This window comes from Euprymna scolopes, chromosome 33, assembly GCF_053919585.1.
Source record: "Euprymna scolopes isolate OS-2025 chromosome 33, ASM5391958v1, whole genome shotgun sequence".
NCBI classification, from domain to species: domain Eukaryota; kingdom Metazoa; phylum Mollusca; class Cephalopoda; order Sepiida; family Sepiolidae; genus Euprymna; species Euprymna scolopes.
The window spans coordinates 59171781-59196564 of record NC_136514.1 but is presented as its reverse complement, the minus strand read 5'-3'; the positions used below and the strand labels follow the sequence as shown (position 1 = coordinate 59196564).

The following is a 24784-nucleotide window of genomic DNA, read 5'->3' as shown; positions in this document are numbered from 1 at the left end:
AGCATCGAAGGAAAAAATTTTGAAGAAAAAAATATGGAAAAAAAAATGGAAAGGGTGATGAAATGTGCACACGAAAAATCCTGTAAGACATGTGGGGAAAAAAACCCACTTCACTAAAGATTGTTACTTTAAATACAAAATATGTAACAAATGTAATAAAAAAAGGCCATAAATCAACGGTATGCAGGAAAGGAAAATACCGAAAAGCAGAAATAAAGACCATTGGTTCTAAAAATGAGTCTAGGTGTGATAAAAGAAAATATATTGAAATTAAAATTAATGGCTGCAATGTGAACTGTCTTCTAGATACGAGAAGCGACATAAGTATAATTGACGAAGTAACTTGGAAGAAAATTGGGTTTCCAAAGTTACAAAATACAAAAAAAATTGCCAGAAGTGTGTCTGGAAATAAATTAAAATTTAAGGGTGAATTTTTTACCAATGTGTCTCTAAAGGAGAATGCGGTGAAAACCAAGTTATATGTCGTACCGGGGGAAAATCCTAATTTGTTTGGTATAGACTTAATGATTCTTTTTAATTTATGGGGAAAACCCATAAGCTCATTTTGCAATAAAGTAAGTCTGGCGGGTTTAGAAAATTCTAAACTACCAGGAAAGTTTATTGACGAATTAAAAAAAGACTTTAAAGAGGTATTCTCTGAAGGTTTGGGTTGCTGCACGAAAACGGAGGTGAAATTTGAACTAAAGGACGAAGCTAAACCAGTTTTCAAACCCAAAAGAAAGGTTCCATATTCAGCATTAGAAACTATAGAGAAAGAATTAAAGAGACTTCAAGATACTGGAGTAATAGAAAAAGTGGACTACTCTGAATGGGCTTCACCCACGGTTTATGTTAAGAAGAAAAATAATAAAATCAGGGTATGCGCGGACTTTTTGACAGGTCTAAATGATTGTCTCAAGGAGCATAACTACCCGCTTCCTACCCCAGAGGAAATTTTTTCGAAGTTAAGCGGAGGAAAAACTTTTACAAAAATTGATTTGTCTGAAGCGTATTGGCAAGTAAAAGTCCAAGAAGATTGTGCTAAGTACCTGACATTAAATACCCATAAAGGACTATTTTCACTAAAATGTTTGCCTTTTGGTTTAAAAGTAGCCCCAAATTTGTTCCAGCAAATTATGGATACAATGCTAGCAGGTTTGGATTTTGCTATGGCTTATCTAGATGACATCCTTATAAGAAGTAAAAATGTGGAAGAGCATAAAATCCACATTGGCAAAGTATTCGAGAGAATATCAAACTATGGATTGAAAGTGGCTCTCGAAAAATGTAATTTTGAGATGGACAAAATTGAATATTTGGGACAAGTGATTGATCGAAATGGTAGAAAACCTAATCCTAATAGGACTGAAACAATCAAAAACATGCCTAGACCAGAAAATATAGTGCAGCTACAGTCATTTTTGGGACTAGCAAATTATTATAATTCTTATATCCCAAATATGCATGAACTAAGAGCACCTTTAAACGAATTATTGAAAAAGAATAAAAAATGGCTCTGGACAAAAGAATGTGATGAAGCATTCCTAAAGATTAAAAAATGTCTGTTATTGGATTTAGCACTAGCTCACTATGATCCGAAAAAAGAATTAATTGTATGCGAGTGAATACGGTTTAGGTGCTGTGCTACTACACAGACTCAAAGATGGATCGACTAAACCAATTATTCATGCCTCAACGGTTTTGCTACCCGCAGAAAAAAATTATAGTCAGATAGAAAAAGAAGGTCTGGTAATTGTATACGCCATGAGGAAATTTCATAGGTTCATCCATGGAAGATTTTTTATCTTGGAAATGGACCACAAACCTTTGTTATTGATTTTTGGTTCCAAAAAAGGAGTTCCTACTCATACGGCTAATAGGTTACAAAGATGAAGCATGATTCTGTTAAACTACAATTTTAAAATGAAACACCTAACATCCAGCAAAATTGCACACGCAGATGGTTTGTCCAGGTTGATCCCAAATAAAACTGAATTACTTGAAGAAACTGTTATAGCTGCACTAAAAGAAGAAAATGAACTAACAGATATATTAATAAATACTGTTAGGGAACTTCCGGTAACACTTGAGAAAATAAAGAAAGCAGCAAGAACAGATGAATACATTAACAAGATAAAAAAACAAGTGGGACAAAAAGAAAAGAAGAGGAAAGGATTAACAGTTTTTCCATTTTCAAAGTGCGATGAAACTCTAATGTACGCAGATAGAGTGATAATACCTCAAGTATTACAGAAGAGAATTTTAAAAGAATTCCACATGGGACATCCTGGAATCTCCAGAATGAAAGCACTAATGAGAGCATATACGTACTGGCCTGGAATGGATCAGGACATAGAAAAAATGATAAAATTATGTAAGGGTTGCCAACTAGCAGCAAAAGCGCCGCCCACTAAGATGCAACCTTGGCCTAAAACAGATATACCATGGACGCGGATCCATATAGATTACGCAGGACCTCTAAAAGGATATTATTACCTGGTAATAGTAGATAGCATGTCGAAATGGCCAGAAATTTTTAAATTCAAACATCCTACAGCGGCAAACACAAAGGCGTTGGACGAGGTGTTTGGGTGTTTTAGCGTACCAAAAACAATTGTTAGTGATAATGGCACCATGTTCAAAGGTCAAGAATTTAAAATCTACTGTGAGTCACTGGCCATAGAGCATATCACAACACCAACTTTTAGCCCTCGATCTAACGGACAAGCTGAAAGATTTGTCGATACGTTTAAACGAGCGTTAAAAAAGAACGATAACATCGACACTGAAGAAAAAAGTCTTCAGAAATTTTTAGCAGTGTACAGGATAACGCCTAATCCGAATACAAATGCAAATTTATCCCCAGCGGAAATAATGTTTGCCAGAAAAGTGCGCTCTGTGTTCGACCGGTTAATTCCGAGTAAAAAAGTAAAAAAAAAGTGTAAAAGAATGTACGATACAAGATATACAAGGACGAGGATAAAGTTTTTTTCAACAATTATCGGGCAGGGAAGAGTTTTTGGGAAGAAGGCATAATCTCAAAAAGAATTGGAAGAATGGTCTACATTATAAAAGGTCAGACATTTTCCCACAAAAAACATATAAACCAACTCAGACCCCGATATATTGAAATAGTTAAAAACAATGAAGTACCGATGGAAGTACTGTATGACATTTTTCACATAGAGCCCCCAAAAAAGGAAGCACCAGTAACTGAAAATACATGTCACTCTCCAAAATCAAAAAATTCGCAAACGCAAATTTTAAGGAGAAGTGAAAGAAAAAGAAAAAGAACTGAATTTTTTGGACAAAGTCAAAAAAGAAAAAAATGGTGAAGCGAAATTCTAGGGAAGAATTTAGCTTGGGAGGAAGGTGATATAATGGACTGATCCAACACCCCTCAAATGAATGGACTGTTACGTCTATAAAAAGACAAGCAAACTCTCCTCACCTGGGAGACAGAATTTAGTACTAAGCTGTCAATGGACGCTTAGAAATGTGTGTACCTTTTTAACTAAATAAACCCTTTCTGTACAACCCCAGTAATGACTTGTTATCCATATAATCTACGATATAACACTTTCATTGGATTTTTTTGATTATCGATACTTATTGAAAACATTTTGATGCAAACCATATCTAAGAACACTATCAGGCACATAAAGTACCTTCATGTGAAAATTTATAAAAATCGGCCCAGCTATTTTAGAGTCCATAGGAAATGAACTCACTTACACAAAGTTCCTTTTATATACTAGTAAGGATATATGTGCATGCACACGCACACACACACACACACGCGCACTAGTTAAGTGAAAAAGCGGAGCAAAACAAAACAAATCCTGACCGAAAAAATAAAAGAAACCAAACCTCCCTGAACAGAAAAAAAGCACATTGGTTATCTGACCAAGATCACTGGTTTCCCAGATGAGTATATTTGACAATGGTTGACCCACTCAAATAAAACAGATGATGGGGGGGGGGGGGTCATGATTTTGCTATTGCCTATGACCTCACTCAGATTGTTCACAAACTCACCCGTGTGCCCAATACTACCGGTCAGTATGCAAGCCTTCTAGACCTTTTTCTCACAACTTCCCCTGAGCTATGTTCATGTTCCACTATCTCCTCTGACCACACCGTTGTATCAGTTAAGAAAAAAATGAAATGTGATAAGTCTTCAGACGTACCTCTTCACCATACTGTATATCGATACTCTATTACTGACTGGGATAGGTTCCGCACATTCATATCTGATCTACATCTGCATTCCATGTTTAAAAAGAATGTCTCCTCTATAGTATCAGACCTGACCGAATGGTTAATTATAGGCATAGACCGATTCATACAATCTAAAAATTTTCAACAAAAACCTAAAAGCCAGCCATGGTTCTCCCCAGATTGTGCTGCTGCCATCGCACACAGAAATCACTTTTTCCATTGCTACCAACATAATAGATGTACTGAGACTAAAGCTGCTTTCAGGACTGCCAGCAACGAATGTAAAAGAGTAATAAAACATGCAAGAGAGCTATATGCTCAGTCCGTTAAATCCAAAGTAGCTGAGCAGCGGCTTGGTTCCCACCAGTTTTGGCAAATTGCAAATAGGATCCTGAACAGAAGCGTGCGTTCTATCCCAACCATCATCAATGGACCGGAGGTCATCTCGTCAGCATCAGACAAGACCAAACTATTTGCAAAGAACTTTGCAGCTAATTCTACCCTATGCGACAAAGGCCATCAACTCCCCGTATTTCCACCGATAACAGACAATACACTATGCAACATACAAATATCTGTGCATGAAGTCGCCAAGCTAATCAAGAACCTTGACTCTAGTAAAGCAACTGGCCTTGACGGCATTCCAATTATAGTGTTGAAAAAGCTTCAACCAGAACTTGCCCCCATACTTACAAAACTGTTTAAGTGTTGCCTTAGGGAGAAGTGCTTTCCAACACTCTAGAAAACCTCGTCAGTATGCCCTGTATTTAAGAATTCAGGTGATAAGTCATCTCCCTCTCAGTACAGACCAATAAGCCTCCTGTGAGTAAGCTGCTGGAATCCATATTAAATAGAGAAGTAGTCAACCACCTCGGCAGAAATAACCTTCTTAGTGACATGCAATATGGTTTCCGTTCTGCTAGATCTACAGCAGATGTGCTAATGATTATATCTCATAGGATTAGTGAATCTCTCGACAAAGGCTTCCTTTCTAGGGCAATTGCTCTTGACATATTAAAGGCCTTCGATAAGGTATGGCATAAAAGCCTACTTCACAAGATTTCCAGCTACGGTATAGCTAGAAATGTTTTCTCAATTATTAAATCATTTCTCTCTGATAGGCTCATAAGAGTAGTGGTTGATGGGCAGAAATCAGAGGCTTACAGTATTAATGCTGGAGTTCCTCAGGGGGTCCATCCTGGGCCCAACTCTCTTCCTGATCTCCATCAATGATCTCCCAAAACACGTACTTAAATCATTCGTTGACATCTATGCTGATGACACAACCATCTATGGCCGTAAATGACAAAGTTCTTTCTGATTCTCTCTCCTCTGATCTTGAGCGCATGGTACAGTGGGGGAAGAGGTGGCTGGTTACTTTTAATGCATCTAAAACCAAGCTTCTATCTTTACATTATCAACGCTCTGATCCCCATCTGGTATCAATTGAAATGGATGGCTCTCGTCTTGGGGAGGCTCCATGTTTTGACAAGTTTCAGGGTTTGACCTTTACTTCTGATCTGAAATGGAACACGTACATCAACTCTGTTGCCAAGGTCGCTGGGAAAATGATGGGATCCTTCTACCGCTCCAGAAGATATTTCACTACTGATGCAATTCTCTATCTATATAAAAACCAAGTACGTCCAAGGATGGAGTACTGCTGCCACATCTGAGCAGGAGCTGCTAAAACAGCCTATCCTGCCTATTACAAAATAGACTTCATGGCTTAGTGGGGAGATGCCCTTTTCTCTTCCCTGCAACCTCTCTCCCACAGAAGGGACATTGCGAGCCTGTCGTTTTATCGTTATTTCAATGGTAGGTGCTCGTCTGAGCTCCAATCTCTGGTTCCCCTTGCCAACCTTTTACGATAAACACCAGTCTAGCTGAAACCACTGTCAATAATTTTCCCCACTGTGCCTAAATGAAAACGTATATTCCATGAACAAAGCTTCTTTCTTAGAAGTGCATGCCTGTGGAACTTTCTTCTGCTTGCCTGTTTCCCACCTGACTGCAACTTGGATGTCTTCAAGTCCAACATAAACAAATTCCTGATGAACTGCCCCCTTAAGTAAAACAATTTATCAAATCTCCAATATTAACGATTACTACAACACTATCCCATTGATTACTGTACACGCAATAACCCTTATCCCCAAGTGGCTTCCGGGCCTTGTTAAGTGGTGACCTCCATGTAAAAAAGAAAAAAAGGCTAACATGCTTGCCAGTCGGTTTGCCTCAAACTCCACACTACTAACCACCCCCTCCCAGACTTTCCTTTGTGGACAGATGCCACACTAGAAGATCTGAAAATCACCCCTTCTCAGATGCATGCTATCGTAAAAAATCTTGACACTTCAAAAGCATGTGGACCTGATCTCATCCCGGCTATGCGATTAAAAAAGTGCTCCGCCGAAGTAGCTCCAGTTCTCTCCAAACCTTACAACAAATGCCTTAATGAATCTTGCTTTCCTGCCTGCTGGAAAACTGCTTGTGTGGTACCAGTTTTTAAAAATTATGAAGAGAGAACTGACCCAGTAAATTATCGCCCCATTAGCCTCCTTCCACTTTTCACCAAAATATTTCAGTCCATAATTAACCAAGCTCTAGTCCATCACCTTACAGATGCTAAACTTCTGACCGACCAACAATACGGATTTAGGCAAGCCTGTTCCACAGCAGACATCCTAACTAATCTCTGAACGTATATACCATTCACTGGACAAAGCAGGGGAGGGTAGAGCAGTAGCTCTAGATATATCTAAGGCTTTTGACAGGGTATGGCATGAAGGTCTTCTTAGGAAAATCAGATCATATCACTGGAAGAATACTTAACATAATTTAATCCTTCTTAGATAAGAGAAAAATCCAGGTTGTCCTCAACGGTTGCACATCTAAACAATATGATATAAATGCAGGAGTGCCTCAAAGGTCTATCTTTGGACCTCTATTATTCCTAATATTCATAAATGACCTCCCTGACAAAATAGTCTGTGAGATGGGTATATATGCTGATGACGCCACGCTCTATAATAGACACGACAGGAAAAGAAATGAACACATATCTAAAGAAATGGCAGAAACACTAGAGGATGACCTCCAATCTGTAGTAGAATGGGGACAAAAATAGATGGTCACATTAAATTCTGCTAAGACTAAACTTGTTTCCTTCAATAATTACAAGAAACCTTCTCTACCACCAATAGCAATTGCCAAAGAGTCTTTACCTGAGAGTACATCTTTTAAACTCCACGGCCTAACCTTCACAGGAAACAGGAGTTGAACAATTACATTAAGAGTATTGCCAGGACCGCTGCGAAGAAGGTAGGTTCTCTCTACCATGCTAGAAAGCTACTAACTCCTGGAAGTATCCTGTACCTCTATAAGGCCACCATTTGCCCATGTATGAAGTATTGTTGTCATATTTGGGCTGGTGCATCTGCTACTAGTCTCTCGCTCCTAGGCAAGGTTCAAAAGAGAGTCGCCAACCTGATAGGTCCTGAACTATCATCTAAGCTTCAGCCTCTGTCCCATCAACGAAATGTAGCATCCCTCTGCCTGTTCTACAAGTACTTTAATAGTGAGTGCTCCAACGAACTGCAAGCACTCGTACCCCGCTCTCAACGTAAATACCCCTGACAAACTCGACAAGCAGCTAAATCCCACCCCTTCACAGTAGAGATCCCTAAATGTAAGAGAGCCTTCTACTCCAGTAGTTTCTTCCCCAGACCGCTAGACTTTGGAATTCCCTTCTAGGTTCTTGCTTTCCCAACTGTACTGACATGCAGAAGTTCAACTGTAACATGAACCGACATCTTGCTGCCCAACTCCCCACATAGTACCCCTGTAGATTATGTCATTCATAGTAGCCCCTACATCAAAGTGGCAATGTGCCTTGTTTGGAGTGAAAAGGTTATTAAAAAAAAAAAAAAAAAAAAAAAACTCATTCCAGTAATGTCGAGATAAGCGGAAAGCACATACAGCACCTAGAATTCCCAAATGGTCACCCATCTGGTACTGGCCAGGCTCAACATTGCTTAACTTCGGTGATCTGACGAGAGCAACTGGACTCATATATACGGCATAATCACATTGACACACTGGTTCACGTCAGATCACCGAAGTTAAGCAACATTCAGCCTGGTCATTACTAAAATGGGTGACCAATTTGGGAAGTCCAGGTGCTGTATGTAGGAGGACGTCAACACCCCCCTGCAAAAAGTTGCAAAAACCTAACGTCATCATCTCCCCTAGTGGGGATATACATGCGACTGGGGACTGCTTGTGAATTTCATACTCCCATGAAACTTTCTCATTCGGAGGAAGCCAGTTAAACCGTGGCTACCGTAATATGATGGCCTAGCGACGACTATAATTTAGTCTGGTGATGTCATAAAGATCGGTCTGTTGAAATTTGGTCACATGTCTCATGACTAAACCGGAAGTTGGTTTAAAGTTTTGGAGGGTTAAATAAATTTAAACATGCCGTCGAGATGTATAGTTCCAAAATGCAGAGATAACTACGAAAATGGACCAAAAGTTACCGTGTTTTCATTTCCCCCCCCCAAAAGAAAATAATTTACCAGTTGATTAATGCAATAAAAAGAAAGGATTTTACTCCATCTAAATATAGCAGAGTAAGTCTTAAAATGTTTGAGATATTTAAAAAAAAAAAAAAAAAAAAAAAAATGCGCCTTTTTTATTAATTTATTTTTTTAGAACATATTTTAAAATAAAAATGAAAGTATGTATATAAAAAATGAATTTTACATGTAATTTAAGTTATGTGCTGAAATAATAAATTATTTAGAAACTTATTTAAAATGGGGAGTATGGTGAAAATATTATGTACTTTCACCTAACAATTTCTAAAAGCGATATCATAAAAACGGAATTCCTTGTTTAAAATAATTCTAAATAAGAAAAACCATTTATCTTTTTAGATCAACTATTTTACTGTGCTATATTTATATCAGTGTGAAATAGATTAAACTTTTTTTTAAGTTTATGACCGTTTTTGTTATCCCAAAAGCTTATTAATAATTATTTGTGGTAAATGTCGTGGCCCTGTAAGTGTCAGAATTTTGGAGAATATACTTCCAAAATAAACTATTAAAATTGTTTAAAAAAATAGAAATATTATTTTTTATTATTTTAAAAAAATTTTTTACAAAATGCCGGCAATAAAAAAATATTTCTATTATTTTTTAAACAATTTTAATAGTTTATTTTGGAAGTATATTCCATAAAGAAAATAAACAACCCATTTTAAATGGAGAAATTACGAGTTTTGTATATGTTATTCGCAGTTTTGTGTTAGGGTTGTCAAAAATTCCCCCAAAATTCTGATACTGCTAGTGGCGCTGTAAACGAAAATAGCGTTTAAAATTACGGCAAACCAGTAGTTTCCAAGATATGAAGAAATGTTAGTTTTAAAAAATGGGGGATCACTTTTCTATACAAATTTAATGTAAAATGAGCACCTACTTTATGGCCATCGTTTTTTTTTTAGGGCACTTTCTTTTTAACAAAATAAAAGCGAAGAAAAATGAGTATGGCCACCTTTATGTTGGGGGTTGGAAGTCAATGTACAATGAACACAGTTTAACGTAAAATGAGCACCCCCTTTCAAAAAGTGCAAACAGAATTTTTGTCGGGGAGAGGGGGTCAACTGTAAGTGCTCATTTTACGTTTAGTTGTGTTCATTCCTACATCAAAGAGGCACTTCGCCTTGTTTGAGGTGAAAATGTAATTTTTTAAAAAAATTGCTCATTGCCCATGTAAAAAAAAAAAAAAAAAAAAAAAAAAAAAATTGGCCATAAAGTGGGTGGTCGTTTTAGGTTACATTATCCCCCCCCCCTTTTTTAACTAACATTTCTTTATATCTTTGAAACTACTAGTTTGCCATAATTTTAAACGTTATTTTCATTTTCAGCACCCCCAAAACCTGTAAAAGTGGTAATTTAAAAGGATTTTCGAAGATGGACTAATTCTGCACATTTACCTTATTTTTTTATTTTATCGTTTTTTTATCATGTAATTTTCTTTCTTTTTTTTTTTTTGTATTAAGTCAAACATGGTACGATTTTCTTTTAAATTATTTCTTTAGGCATGTGAACTTCATTTTCGACCTGAAGACATACAGCGAGAGGCATCAGCATTTGATGAAAGGTCTGGAAAGACAATTAGTGTTAAATTAAAAAATTAAAATATCCCTATATGTGCTATTCCTCGAATATTACCAAACTGTCCCTCCTATTTATCATCATCAACCACTTTTAGAGAGTCTCCTAATGCAAAGAAAATGCGTTTAGAAAATTCTGCTCTTAAGCGTGCATTATGTGAAAGTGTTGCTGACGAGTTAGAGTTACGGAAACGTAAAACTTTCCATAATATTGATGATTTAGAAAAAAAATTAACGTTTATAGATAAAAATTATTGGACTTCTATTAGGCAAGACAATACCATCATTATATGCCATATAAAGGGATGCCCATGCCCCAAAATAAAAATGTCTATGGTGATTGAACCGGACTTGGCCGTTAGAGTATTCTGTAGTGATGTGAAAATAAGTGCTATAGGGGAGTATAGAATTCCTAAACATGTAACAGAGGAAAATACTCTGCAGATTTTGATGGAAAACATGAAAAAAGTGGACATCGAAGAACAGGAAATGAAAACTTCTAATATAAGTTTTTTATTAAAATTAATCTTATCATTTTTGCTATTAGTGCAAGATGAATCATTTAAATATTTTAATGCCATTAAGTTCATATATGAACAAATTAACATAATGAATAAGGTTAATTATGCGAGTGAAATGATGGTATTTTCTTCCTTGTTATATAACTGCTCCCCTAGAGGGTACAGACTGTTAAAAGACACTAAAAATGTAATTTTACCATGTTATAACCTTATCAACTTCTATGAATCCTGTCATTGAACAACACGATAACAATTTTCTCATATATATTAAAAGTAAGTCCAAGTTACTAATGCAGAATGACATCACAGTATCTTTACTTGTTGATGAAATACATCTCAAACCTTATCTTGATTATAAAGGTGGTAATATTGTTGGCTTAGCTAACAACAGCAATGAACCTGCCACAAGTGCATTTGCTTTTATGCTTAGCAGTGTATTCTCACAATATAAAGATGTTGTGCATGTTATGCCAACTAAATGTCTTCTAGCTGAGAACTTATTTGACATAATTAAATGTGTAATAATTGGCTTAAAAGATATAGGGTTTAAGGTATTATCTGTTATAACATAATAATGCAATAAATAAAAAAAACTATGTCTTTCTTTTGTAGCCCATTAAAGCTTTCAATTGTATATCCCCATCCAGTTAGAACGTCTAGCCCTCTTTTCTTCTTATTCGACTCAGTGCATATATTAAAATGCATTAGAAACAATTGGCTTGGCCAAAAAGATGAATGTAAATACATGATGTTCCCAAAGTTTTGTTATAATGGAAATCATGAATAAGATAACATCCAAAGTGCTCCATTTTCTAGTTTACATAAACTTTATGCCCTAGAATCTCAATCACTTGTGAAATATTGCTATAAGTTGACTTCAAAAGCTCTTTCTCCGACTACTTTTGAAAGGCAAAATGTTAATTTGGTTTTGCAAATTTTCAACAAATATACTATTCAAGGTTTGCTAACCTTAGGAAAACAGGAATGCTTGCCAAATTATGCAAAAATTGCAGAATACATTCAAGTATTTTATATTTGGTGGACAATACTGAATGTGAAAACACCATATAAAGGTTGTCGACTTCGTAATAAATATGCTAATCCACTTACATTAAATAGTGATAATTATAGTTTCCTAAATGTGTTCTGTGACTGGTTAGAAACTTGGAATAGCATTCCTGGAAGAATTGGTAAGTTAACAAAGGAAACATATACTGCTTTGTACCATACTACTTACAAAATTTTAGAATTGACTAAATATTGTATAAATGTACTGAACATGGTGTACATATTACCAGGAATTATTATACTAACATTTGTTTGAACTTAAATTATTATACTAACATTTGTTTGAACTTAAAATATCACCTTAAGGCAAGGTTTATCCAGTATCGACAACTTAGTGGAGATCAGTATAATATATCAATACGTCAGGTATATGAATGTGAAAAAAAACTCAGAATGTTGTCAGTTTTAAAATTGAGCTTACCAATTAATAATCAAACTATTGAATTGAAAAATGTAAAAGAAACTAACTGGGATGAAAGGACAAGGGAGGAAGAGTTACATATTTATAAATTTAACATAGATGTAACAGAAGATGATGTTAATCAATGTAAGGAAGTACTTCCTGTTATATTATACTTATCAGGTTATTGCTGTCATGCAGTTTTCAAAAAACTGAAATGCAATAGCTGCAAAAAATTTTATATCCGGGAGAGAGGCTGTTGAAGAAATAGCTGAATTAAACAGCTACTTTCAGGGTATTAACGGAGGTTCTCTGCTATACCCAAATGATATAACTAATAATTTTGTCTTATATAATTATATAGTTATAAACAAACTTACAAAATGCGATTCTTTTTTACATTCAATTCAGAGAAAATTAGCCATGTACATAACTTTAAATATTTTGGCTGATCAAAATCGATTATTTCATGTTGACTCTTGTGATGAGAGTCACACTATTCAGCAAATTGAAAAAATGCTATGGAGTTCATCGAATTCCCTTATAAACAATTTTTGTCACAAAGAGAATGACAATATTAGTAAAAAAAAAAAAAATATCAGAAAAGGAAAAATTCAAACTTTTAATTAAATTCTACAACAGATTTTTGAAAAGTTTTAATATTCAATGTTTGAAATATTTCTGCCTTAGTAACTTTGTTTATACTAATATTTGTTTGAACTTAATTTTTAACTTATTGTTTGTTATTCAGTTAAACTAATTTATTGTTCGTTATTCAGTTAAACTAACTTATCGTTTGTTTTTCAGTTTTGATTTTTAAAATATTGTTTTTTTGATTTAAAAAATATTTATTGTTCATTTTTATTTATTTCTATTGAATAAACTTCAGTTTCATACAAATCAAATCGTATTCCTTTTCTTTTTAAACTTTTTAACAACTTTTCTCCCTTTCAATTCGTTTTTTATTATTATTTTTATTATTAATATTGGATGAGTTTCAGTATAAAGTATCATGTTTATCTTTTTTAATCCAATTTTGAAGTTTTCTAACGCTTTCTGTAAAAAAATGTCTGCTCATTATCGACAGTGTGTTTCACTTATCTTGCTTGCTAGGACCTATGGCGATGACGTCATTTTTCAGCTGACAGGCCATCTATGACGATGGTCACGGTTAAACCCTGAATAGGGTTGTGTGCAGTAAGCACACAACTGGACTCATGAAAAAGAATTTTAAAACACTTATTAAGTTAGACTGAACATATTTTTTTAAATATGTGGTTTTAAGCTAAAATAACAGTACTTAATTGTCATGTCGAAAATAGTAATATATCCAAAAATTACGAACATTCATGGAATAGAACAACTGCTATTATGTTTTAGTAAGCAGAACGTTGCCATTAAAGTAGCTAAAGGGGGGGGGGGGGTATTGTTGTTTCTGCTTAAAACAACATACTAAAATAAATAAATAAATCGACCTAATATCTTAAGCACCAAATTTAACGTAAAATTATCATTGGATTCCAACTTTTTAAAGCAGTGAACAAGTTTGTTTTTCTTGACACTAACCATAGGTTCGAGTTGCAAGGTCGTAAGAGTATACGTAACCAATATATATATACATATCCCTCGGAGCATAATAATAAACGGTACTGCAGTAGTGCACTTATTGATCCGTGCTGAAATAATAACGTTATTATTTAAAAAGCCATTCTTAACATGGGGAGGGTGTTTTGTACCTATTCTATACTTTAACCTTACAATTGAATAATAAAAAAAAAACATAAAACTTTAATTAAACGTGGAAATACGATTTAAAAAATAGCGCGGATCAGTAAGTGCACTAGCACCTAATAAACTTTTGGGTACTCCTGCAGTATTTTACCCACCGATTTCACGATCTTAGCCGAGCGTTGATCGACATCCGTCGGAAAACGCCGGAACATGGCGAGCGGTACGATACTCTATCAGCCAATCAGGGCGCTTCAAACGAACGCGCAGCAGACGAATAATTTTCATTGAAATTACACACATAGCGTTTCATTTCAGTTATTTTATTGTTCAAAGTAAAAATACACAGCCTTTCATTTCAGCTATTTAATTTAGCGATAAAAAAAAAAAAACCGGGAGCTGTTGGAAACATATTTATGCGAATTTATGTGGAGACAAAAATTTGGACACAACCCTTCTTTTGTCTCCATAATAAATCAAATCGCGGAAGGCTACCAGGTTTGGGAAGGAGCTTCTTTCCACATCCTCTGAAAACCCTTTGCTCCCTACTTTGCCTCTCTACAGTCAGTAGAAAATCTTCCAGTCGGAACTAAAGATAAACAGTAATTGTTGCCCCCCCCCCTACAAACATTACTGAAAAAAAAACAAACAAAAAAAACATTGTTGTTACTATTTAATAACGTTTTGTTAAAAACACACACAAAAAAAAAACATTGAAGTGTTTATTACTGTTGCTTACCCCCCCCCCAAAAAAAAAGCTATCGGAAAACAAAATGAACCAAAAAAAAAAAATATTCAACAAAATAAATTTATTTTACTTTAAAAAAACTTACGGTAAGTGTTTGTGATTTATTTTATCCAAATTTTTTGTATTAATTTTATCCATTTTGTTGTGTGTGTGTGTAATATATTTTCCTTGTAATGTTGTTGCTATTCACATACTTTTAGCGTTCTTGCACCGTAGTAGCTCCGAATTCTCGGCTTTCGTCGGCGTTAACGCCGAAAGCGTTCGTCAACGCTCGGCTAACATCGTGAAATCGGTGGGTAAAATACTGCAGGAGTACCAACTTTTGTAATATGCTTTGAAAACGCTAGAATTGTCCGGAAATAAAGTATCATCTTTTAAAAAAACTTTCCATGTTTTTTATGGTGTTCACATATAATCACTTAAAGAGAAGGAAATATCGCATTGTGAGTGATAATTTAGGCGAGGGTGTTCTTACTGTTCAATCTATAATGTCCGAATATTAACAACAAATTAATACCGCGAGTAAAAGCAAACAAAACTAATTGATAAAATTTGGCAGCCAGCCCATTTGGGAGCCAACCGCTTCAATATAACCTGATACTGAATTAAATATTTATGAATATTAGTTCTAGAATATCATTACTAACAGCATGAATTATAATGTAATTTTTAAACTACGATCGTTTTAAACTTAAGGTTTTTATTTTGTTTTTATTGAGACGCTGAAAGCGTAAGCAACACGATCGTTCTTTTTCTAAAATTGAATTCAATATTGTCATTTAATATATTGTATGTAGTTTAAAAAGTAATTTATGACTCGAATTACAGTATGTGTGCTTATACAGTGCAGTCAGCAAGGTTGTCGATATTGATAAAAATCTGGCCAGCAATAACTTGTGAAAAATATCACAGAAAATGAAACTTGTATTCCTGAAACGGAAAAAAAACAACAAAAAAAAACTTCAATTTATTTACATTCAATCTTTTTTTTTTTTTTTTTGGTGCTAATGCACTTGATCCGCGCTATTTTTTTAATCGTATTTCTAAGTTTAATTAAAGTGTTATGCTATGTTTGTTTTATTCAATTGTAATATGTACAAAACATCCCCCCCCCCATCTTAAGAATGGCTTTTTAAATATAATAACGTTATTTCAGCACGGATCAATAAATGCACTAATACCTTTTTTTTTTATTAATTATTATTTTTACTGGTTGCATACTTTAATAAATTGTTGCTTTTTATTTTTTTAATTATTTTCTAGTGTTTTTTTTTTTTCAATCGCCAGTTTACAAAAACAAATAAATTATACGCGATTGAAAAAAATATATACCAAAATATACTTGAAAGCAATAATTATAAAAATAAAAAAAAGTATGGTAATTTTTTACGACGTGGCCCTGGCCCACTGCCCCAGCGTATTATAAACACCCCAACCTCCCCATGTTAAGAACGGCTTTCGGAATAAACACCCCCACCTCGAAAGCCGTTCTTAACATGGGGAAGTTGGGGGAGGGGGTATTCCGAAAGCCGTTCTTAACATGAGATGGTTGGGGGTGGTTATACTACGCTGGGGCAGGTCGTAAAATACCAAAAGTATATTTCAACTTAGTTTTTGGAATGAATTTACACAGTTGAAATAAGTGCGTCCATGGAATTTTAACAGAATCGTATCAATTTTTGTTAAACTTCAAGTCAGGGTTAGATATTAAGGTTTAAAAAAGAAAAAAGTTCGATTCAAATTCTGTACAAGTCCCCAAAAAATGCTATGTAAACAAATCGAGGAATCCCCCCCCCCATGAACCAGAGCTTATTTGTGTGTGACCACGTTTCGGCTCGTAACTCGTTAAAGGATTTTATTGAACCTATATTGGCACTGGCAGCCATGGGGATTGATCTATATAAGCATCCAATTAAAAAAGAAACATACAAACCGCCCGCGTGACTAAAAAAGCAATTACAAAAAGCGAAAGTACATTGCAACAAAGTATCAGGGCATAAAATTGAATGTAAATAAATCGATGGCTTTTTTTTGTTTGTTTCAAAAACTAGAGTTTAATTTTATGTGGTCATCTTTCATAACTCGTTGATGGATTTTACCAAGAAAATATCGGGCAGCCACCCATGCGCCGCGGGCCGATATATACAGAAAAAAAAAAACAACAAAAAAAAACAACAAAAACACCAGTATTTTTCGACTACGCACCTGGTGTGAAGTGGAAATGAGGAAAATTAGCTTTTTTTTTTTTTTTTTTTTTTTTTGACAGTCTACTGACCTTTGTGGTGGACCAATTGAGGGTTCTGCCTGACAATCTGATGGACAAGAGGGGCAGCACATGTGTTTATTCCATGCATCAACATGGAATATTCAGCCGAGACGTTATTGCCTCCGCCCAAAGACAAACTAGTATCATCTGAAACCACCTCCATATCCTCCGTTTCGGCCATCATTTCAACAGGTTTTCGTAACAAAACAATAAAATATTCCCTTTCCAGCTTTTGTTGTTAATATTATCAACCTTTTAAAAAATTGTTACAAGTCCGTTTAATTAAACAAAAACGTTCTCCTTCGTCGATCTCAACAAGAGCCAGTAGTTCGCCATGGCGAATGTATAGCATCTACTTTGAAAAAAATACGGCAATTTCCATGTGACATCATCAAATATTAAATTAATGGGGTTAATATTTAGCGGCTAATAAAAATAAAATTACGGAAAGCTATTAAGAAATCGAATGGAGGTGAGAACGAACTTGTATTCCTCTTTCGAACCCGTTAATAACAAACAACGCTTTCTAAGTCCTCCCTCCACTCACTTAGTACTGCCTATCGATCTCTTTCCTGTTCCTCTCTATATAAATATTACCATTTCTTTTTCTTGATTATGTAAAGAGGGAAATAGTAATAATTATAAAGAGAAGAGAAGGATAAATAGTTATACCATTTCCCTTCTACTCTTTTAATTATCTTTTTTCTTTTCTTTTCTCATCTCTATATAAATATTACTCGTTCTTCCTTTCCATATAGAGAGGAGATGAGAAATAGGAGGAAAATAAGAACTATAAACCTTTTATTCTTCTTCTTCTTCTTCTTCTTCTTCTTCTTCTTATTATTATTATTATTATTATTCTGCTTTTCTCTCTCTCTCTCTCTCTCTCTCTCTCTCTCCCTCTCCCTCTCTCTCTCTGTGCTTTTTCTTTCTCTGATTCCTTTTCTTTCTCCGAATCTCCCTTTCTGATTCTCTCTCTCTCTCTCTCTCTCTCTCTCTCTCTCTCTCTCTCTCTCTCTCTCTCTCTCTCTCTCTCTCTGCTTCTTTCTATATTGCTATTTTGCTTGCTTGTCGCGGTTCACACTTTTCTACGTGAAGGGAAGGGCAAATAACGTAAATAAAGAGTGACTGATAAGTCTAGAGGAAATGATAAATTTTTATATAGAGAGGAAGAAAAATAGTAACTGTAATCCATCCCTTCTCTCTTTAACCGTGATTCTCCCCCCCCCTCCCACACACACATATACACACACATATTATGGTATATTACATATTAGATGGCATAATCAAATTGACACACTGATTCTCATTAAGCAATGATGAGCCTGACCAGCACAAGATGGGTGATATTTGAAAACACTAGGCGCTGTATGCATTGCACTGAAATGTAAAAATTTCCAGGTTAATATCTGGGGACACGTTCATAACTACTCAGAGAGATGCACTCCCTGTCTTCATTAAGACATTCGTCTAGCAGAAGGAAAACTCTAAGGTAAAACCTGGGGTCTACTGTCTGCTCTGTCTTGTGGCAATAATTCGCATCGATTGTGATAAACAGTGGTTCCAAAAACGTGTGGATGGTCGTACACAAAGCAAAAAAAATCATCTGTGTAGAGTTCTGAATCAGAATTTGGCAGGGTGTGTGTGTGTGTGTGTGTGTGTGTGTGTGTGTGTGTGTGTATATATATATATATATATATATATATATATTATAAACACACATAATATATATATATATATATATATATATATATATATATATATATATATATATATATATATATATATATATATATATATATATGAAGGCTTTTAATAGCACTGGGGGAAATGCCATTATTGAAATTGAGGACCTTTTTTTTTTTTTAAATCGTTTAATCGATAAGAAATACTACAAAGTCTGAAAATCTAATCTCCAAAACCAGTATGTAGTTCAAATTATTTGAACCGAATGAAGGGGGAAAAACGTATGAAAAAGGGGAAATAAAAAGAATTAAATTAACGAAGATATCTTTCGGCCGATTCTTTTAAACTGTAACATCGGCGGATTTAAGAGATAAAAAAAAAAATAATATTGAGGTCTAAAGACCAAAATTAACGAATGAGGGGGGGAATTAATAAATGAAGTTTGGAGAGACGGGGAAGCATTCTCAAACTACATCCATAAGTTCTAGATTATGGGTGTGTTCTTTTTGCTTACACAGAATTGGTTTTCGTAAAATAATCGTGACCGCTTCGAGAATTTTCAAATGTATTCTCGAGCGGGCTCTGTGTAAAATGGAGAATGCTCCATCCATGTAACCTCCAGTGCAGACTTGACACTTTAATAAGTGTTCACCAATGGCCGAACTATGAGTATGTAAACGCCCGGATGTTGGCCATTGTTTGTGCCTACGTATCGAAGGGGGGACATGTTGGGAAATTCTCACCTCCAATCGCTGAATAGTATGTCCCACATAGTCAGCCTCACACTGACCATGAAATTTGTATACTACCATATTATATTCTGTGGTGGGAATACTATCTTTTCGAAAGGAGTGGAAAGCACTTCTAGTCCCAAACACTGTTCGTTGCAAAATAGCAACGAGAAACAGCTGTACTAATTCTCTGTAAAAACTCTTGGCTTTTAGTGCCAATCCATGGGAGTTTCACATATATGGGACATTTTTGAGGGTCCAAAAATGTTCCACCTTTAAATGCAAGAGTTTTCTCCTTTATACACTTTTGAATGATATATAGAGGATAACCATTGGCCAATAAGGTTTCGGTTAGGCTTTGAAGTTCCGTATCTAATTTTATCGTGGAACATATTTTCAAAGCACGATGCACTAGAGTTTTAGCCAGATTTATCTTTCTGGTTCTAGGAGAGAACGAATCCCAGCTGAGGTATTGCCCAGTAAAAGTGGGTTTTCTATAAACGCTGGTTAGAAAACCCATGCCAGATCTTTCAACCAGAACGTCTAAGAACGGCAATGAATCATTAACCTCCCTTTCAATGGTGAAATTCAAAGAAGGGTGAAGTGAATTTAAATGCCGTAGCAACCCTTCAGCTTCCATAGAGGATGAGCAAATAGCAAAAATGTCATCTACATAACGGAAATAGCACATCGGTTTTGCCCATTGTTCAAAGAACAGTTGCTCCTGAAATCCAACAAATATATTGGCCAATATTGGACCCAGGGGGCTTCCCATTGCTACCCCATCAATTTGCCGATACATGCTCCCATTAAAACTAAATTCAACAGATTTAGTGGCTAAGTTCATGAGCTCTAAAAATATATGCTCAGGAAATGAGGGCTTAGCTAGGGAACTGCGATAAAGACTATCGGCACAAATCCCGATAGTTTCATCGAGAGGCACATTTGTGAACAAGCTGGATATGTCATAAGAACATAAATATCTAGTATTTAACGTAACCTTAAATTCATGAATAAATCCTGCAAAACGAAACGAGTCGGAAATGCAGAGTCCCGAGTATATCCCCAGAACAGACGTAAGAATATCAGCTAACAATTTAGCTAATTTGTGTTGGGCAGAACCTACCATTGAAAGAAAATTTCGAAAAGCGGGTTGGTTGACAAAAGAAACTTATGATAAAATCCGACCCGTAGGCTCCCAACGTCCTAGGATGTATGGTTTGCCAAAAGTCCACAAAGAAAGCATTCTGGTGCGACCTATTCTATATATATATATATATATATATATATATATATATATATTATACACACACACACCCTGTCAGATTCTGATTCAGGCAATTAAGTTTCCAATATATATGTATATATATATATATATATATATATATATATATATATATATATAAAGAGAGAGAGATAATAAATTAAGATAAAGAGTAAAGTTTATATATTATCACGTCAATAAGGGTTACAGAAATAGGAATAAGGGAAAAACCTCTTTTGACAATGGCATTTCAAAGCTAAATGCTTCTCGTCAGAAGAGTAGAAAGAGCCAGCATTAAACAAATGTAAAGGTAAAAAGACAACACCAACCTTGAAAACATTCAAATTAGAAATAGAAAAATTTCTGAGATTAGAAATGGAAAAAATTTTATGGGTGGGAGTAATATGATGGGGATAAAAGAGAGAAGAATAAAAACAATAAAGGTTAAAAAAATAATATAATATATATATATATATATATATATATATAAGAAAATAAAATAATAAGAAAAAATTTTTTAAATTTGTAAAAAATATAAAAAATTTGTAAAACTTAAAAAAAATAAATTTTTATTTAAAAAATATTTAAAATTTTTTAAAATTTCAAATATATATTTTATATATTTCTGACAAAAAAATTAAATTATAAAATATAAATAAAATAACTCAAAATCTTGGCAGATAATCCATCAGGAATTAGGTATACTTCAGGATGAAATGAAATGAAAGTTAATATCATATACTCGCATGCAGAATTATCCAGAAAAAATGAGTCTTAAAAGGCACTGAAAAAGTAATTCAAAGAAATAATTCAAATCTGGGTTCTTGAATAAAGAAATCCTCATAGAAGAGTAGTGTATCAGTGCTCCTTGTGCATAAAATGTGTATTCATGCATATCGAAAGGGTTTTAAAAGAATTTGAAAGTGGTGCAGTATTAGTCCAAAAAGGTTCACACACAATGCAACTCTCTAAACACTAACGTCCACATCTTAGTTTTCTCTCAAGACCATGTTCATCAATCGGTTGATCAATTCATCTCCTCTTTTCAACCTCTTAAAGCTCTCCCAAACTGCAACTTACCATCAACTGTCCTCAACTGTCAACTGATTCAATGGTCGCAAACTCAAAACTATCCATTAATTATGTCGCAAAACTCATTCCCTCTCCTAAAACTGTTGATAAAATAACTTTAAATACATTATCCTCTATGTCCAGTCTTTTGTCTCAGTTACCACCACACCTTGATTAACAATTTTATTTCGGATGCCCTTTGTGTGCCTTGATGTACCAGTCCCCCCACCATTGTCTATCTACTAGCCTTATTTCGTATTTGTTGATCAATTTATTTCCTCTTTTTGTTATAGTTTTTTCTCTTTTTTTTTTTTTTAACTTCCTAACACTTTGGGTGGGGTGGGGGAACCAAAACGTCACAAACCACAAATTGATGCTATTGGATGCATTCTTCTGTTGGGATGACTTTAATCCTGTTTACTACTAGTTTATAATTTTTTTGGAACAAGATGTAATCTTAAAGTTCTGAATTTTTTAGATGAGGGCTAATTGTTTATATTACTTGTATTGATTGAACTATTGTTCTCATCTTGAGTGTTATTTGTGCAATGTTTCGGTTAGATTGACCTTCAACCGTCTTCAGGCATCTTGGTTGTTGTTTAGAAAAGAAAAGAGAAAAGTTAATGACTGCGTAGATATTTCCATATTCTTTGAGTTAGTCTCTGTTTTATGGTTATTGTTCTGTATCTGTTTGGAGTTAGTGGTTTTCAGGATAATAACTTACCAAACTAGAGGTATTTTCTTAAGAGTGTTGCCAATGAGGAGGTCATTGGAAACAGCAAATTCTAGGATTCTCTCCTGATTAATATTACGGCTCTCAAAACTGTGGTCACTTTGCACCATGCTGAAAGCTTCAGTGGCAGTGCCAACATTACCATTTCAGTCATCCACAAGAATAAGAATTTCAGTAGCAGGTATTTTGGAAACTGTGCTTTGCAACTGGTTATAGAAGTGCTCTTTTTTATCTTCAGGGAGTGTGGTGCCTAGACAGGAAGATGAAAATAATCTTACTGATCACTAACTTTAGAAGAAAAATCATATTGAAGACACATTGGATTCAAAAACCTCGCCCATTAAACATTTGGCCGGTTGCACATCAGCACCAACTTGAACAACTTTGTTCCCACACCAGAAGAATTTTGTAACTGGAGGCATTGCCATCCAAAAGCCGTGTATAATTTGGCATTCGTCTGCCAGCCAATCTATGGTCTTGCACACCACATAAGTCAACCCTCCTTCTTGTTAAGCTTTCACCCAGTTTGCTGCTCTGCTTCTTATGTGTATCCATGTTCTATTTCTTCACATATCTTCTCTCTATAACTATCATTTTGTGTGTGTGGGGGGGGGAGTATTTATGCAAAATATACACCGTGCGGAAATATCAATGTTATTATTTAGAAACAAAACGAATATAAAACACAAAAAAACAAAACAAAAAAAAACGGACATATTGCTGGAATGTCTTATATGATGAAAGATCTAATAAGTGCAAAAATTTCAAGCTGTAACGAAAGTTTTGTCCACTTTTTTAAAGTTGAATAAAATAATTAAAAACAAAAACAACGCAATATCCGATTTATCCAATCGTTAATGCAGTCATTAACCATTATTTATAACTTCTTTCATTTACCAATAAAATTTTGGATGACGCATTCATAAAATCCATTTTCAGTTCCAAAATTAACTCATTTTGACTTCCTTGTTGTAAGTATTAATTAACTCTTATTCTTCTGAAAACTTCTAAAGAGATGATAATCTGTTGGTGCTTGGAGAATATGGAGGGCATTGCAAAATTTCTTCAGACTACTTTTCTAGATTCTTGGTCATTAATGCAGTGTAAGGTTTATCATCATGCTTCATAATGATAACACCATGCTCGTGTTATAAAAAAAAAAAATTAAAGATTCTAAAGAAAGATATACCTAAGATATTATACATCACCAACCATGTATTCCAGACATTATATTATCATCCCTTTATTTTATAAATTTGCAAACGCAATTCTTCTTCTTGTTCTTCTTCTTCTTCTTCTTCTTGTTCTTCTTCTTCACTTTTACTTTTTATGTACTTTTTACAGACCTGTTGATCATGTGAGCGATTCAAAAACACTTAATTTATTTATTGCGGACTATTACCTCATGTTTCTTAGTTGTTTCACAACGTTTTGGCCAACTATTCCTCTGGCCTTTGTCAGGTGGTAACCGCGATGGGATAGGAACTCCAAATCTCCTAACTGCATTCTCAGCAATTACTGCCATCCATAGTTGTTGTCATCTCACCACGTTTTGGCCAAGTAAAATTGGGTAGGATTGAAACCACTATCTTCAGACAATTCTCACCTGGAACCATAGTGATTTAACATCTCTATCTACTGTGGCACGGGCCTCAAATGGCGGTCAAGGTTGGATTTTTTGGTCTTATAAACCAACATTTATTTATTATCTGATCATCCATGGTCGTCGAATGGTATATATATTAGTTAATTGGAATTCATTATTGAGATGAGTATTATTTTATTAATCTTTTTATTAAATTTAATTCTGACGAAGGCCAGAGGAATAGTTGGCTGAAACGTTGTGAAACAATATCTAAGAAAAATGAGGATAATAGTCCGCAATAAATAAATTAATAAATAATACTCATCTACATAATGAATTCCAATTAAATAATATCAAAAATACTTGTTCTTTGATTGGTATATGAATCTGATATAATGGACTGATCCATCACCACTCAAATGAATGGACTGTTACGTCTATAAAAAGACAAGCAAACTCTCCTCACGTGGGAGACAGAATTTAGTACTAAGCTGTCAATAGACGCTTAGAAATGTGTGTACCTTTTTACCTAAATAAACCCTTTCTGTACAACCCCAGTAATGACTTGTTATTCATAT

At 34.7% G+C, this 24784-nt stretch overlaps 2 protein-coding genes across 2 annotated transcripts in view; both read right to left on the bottom strand.

Annotated features, from left to right (window-relative positions):
- Nucleotides 1-17709, bottom strand: part of LOC145258247 (uncharacterized) — a 101875-nt gene extending 84166 nt beyond the window's left edge. Inside the window, exon 1 of the mRNA XM_080116222.1 lies at nucleotides 17146-17709. Coding sequence (XP_079972348.1) covers nucleotides 17146-17320 — 175 coding nt within the window. The 5' untranslated portion in view covers nucleotides 17321-17709. The remainder of the gene's footprint in view (nucleotides 1-17145) is intronic.
- Nucleotides 17710-19686: 1977 nt separating this feature from the next.
- On the bottom strand, nucleotides 19687-22731 carry LOC145258050 (uncharacterized). The gene is made up of 2 exons (XM_080115774.1): nucleotides 22613-22731; nucleotides 19687-20509 (listed from the first exon to the last, which is right to left on the bottom strand). The coding sequence occupies exons 1-2, from the start codon at nucleotides 22729-22731 to the stop codon at nucleotides 19687-19689; spliced, it is 942 nt and encodes a 313-aa protein (XP_079971900.1).
- Nucleotides 22732-24784: the final 2053 nt, after the last annotated feature.

What these genes read in the sequence shown, in the direction of transcription:
- LOC145258050 (XM_080115774.1), bottom strand. Translation starts at nt 22,731, where the DNA reads ATGGTGCAAAGTGACCACAGTTTTGAGAGCCGTAATATTAATCAGGAG. An exon ending in AAGAAAATACCTCTAGTTTG is followed by an intron (nt 20,510 to 22,612) that starts GTAAGTTATTAT and finishes TGACATATCCAG; the next exon opens with CTTGTTCACAAATGTGCCTC.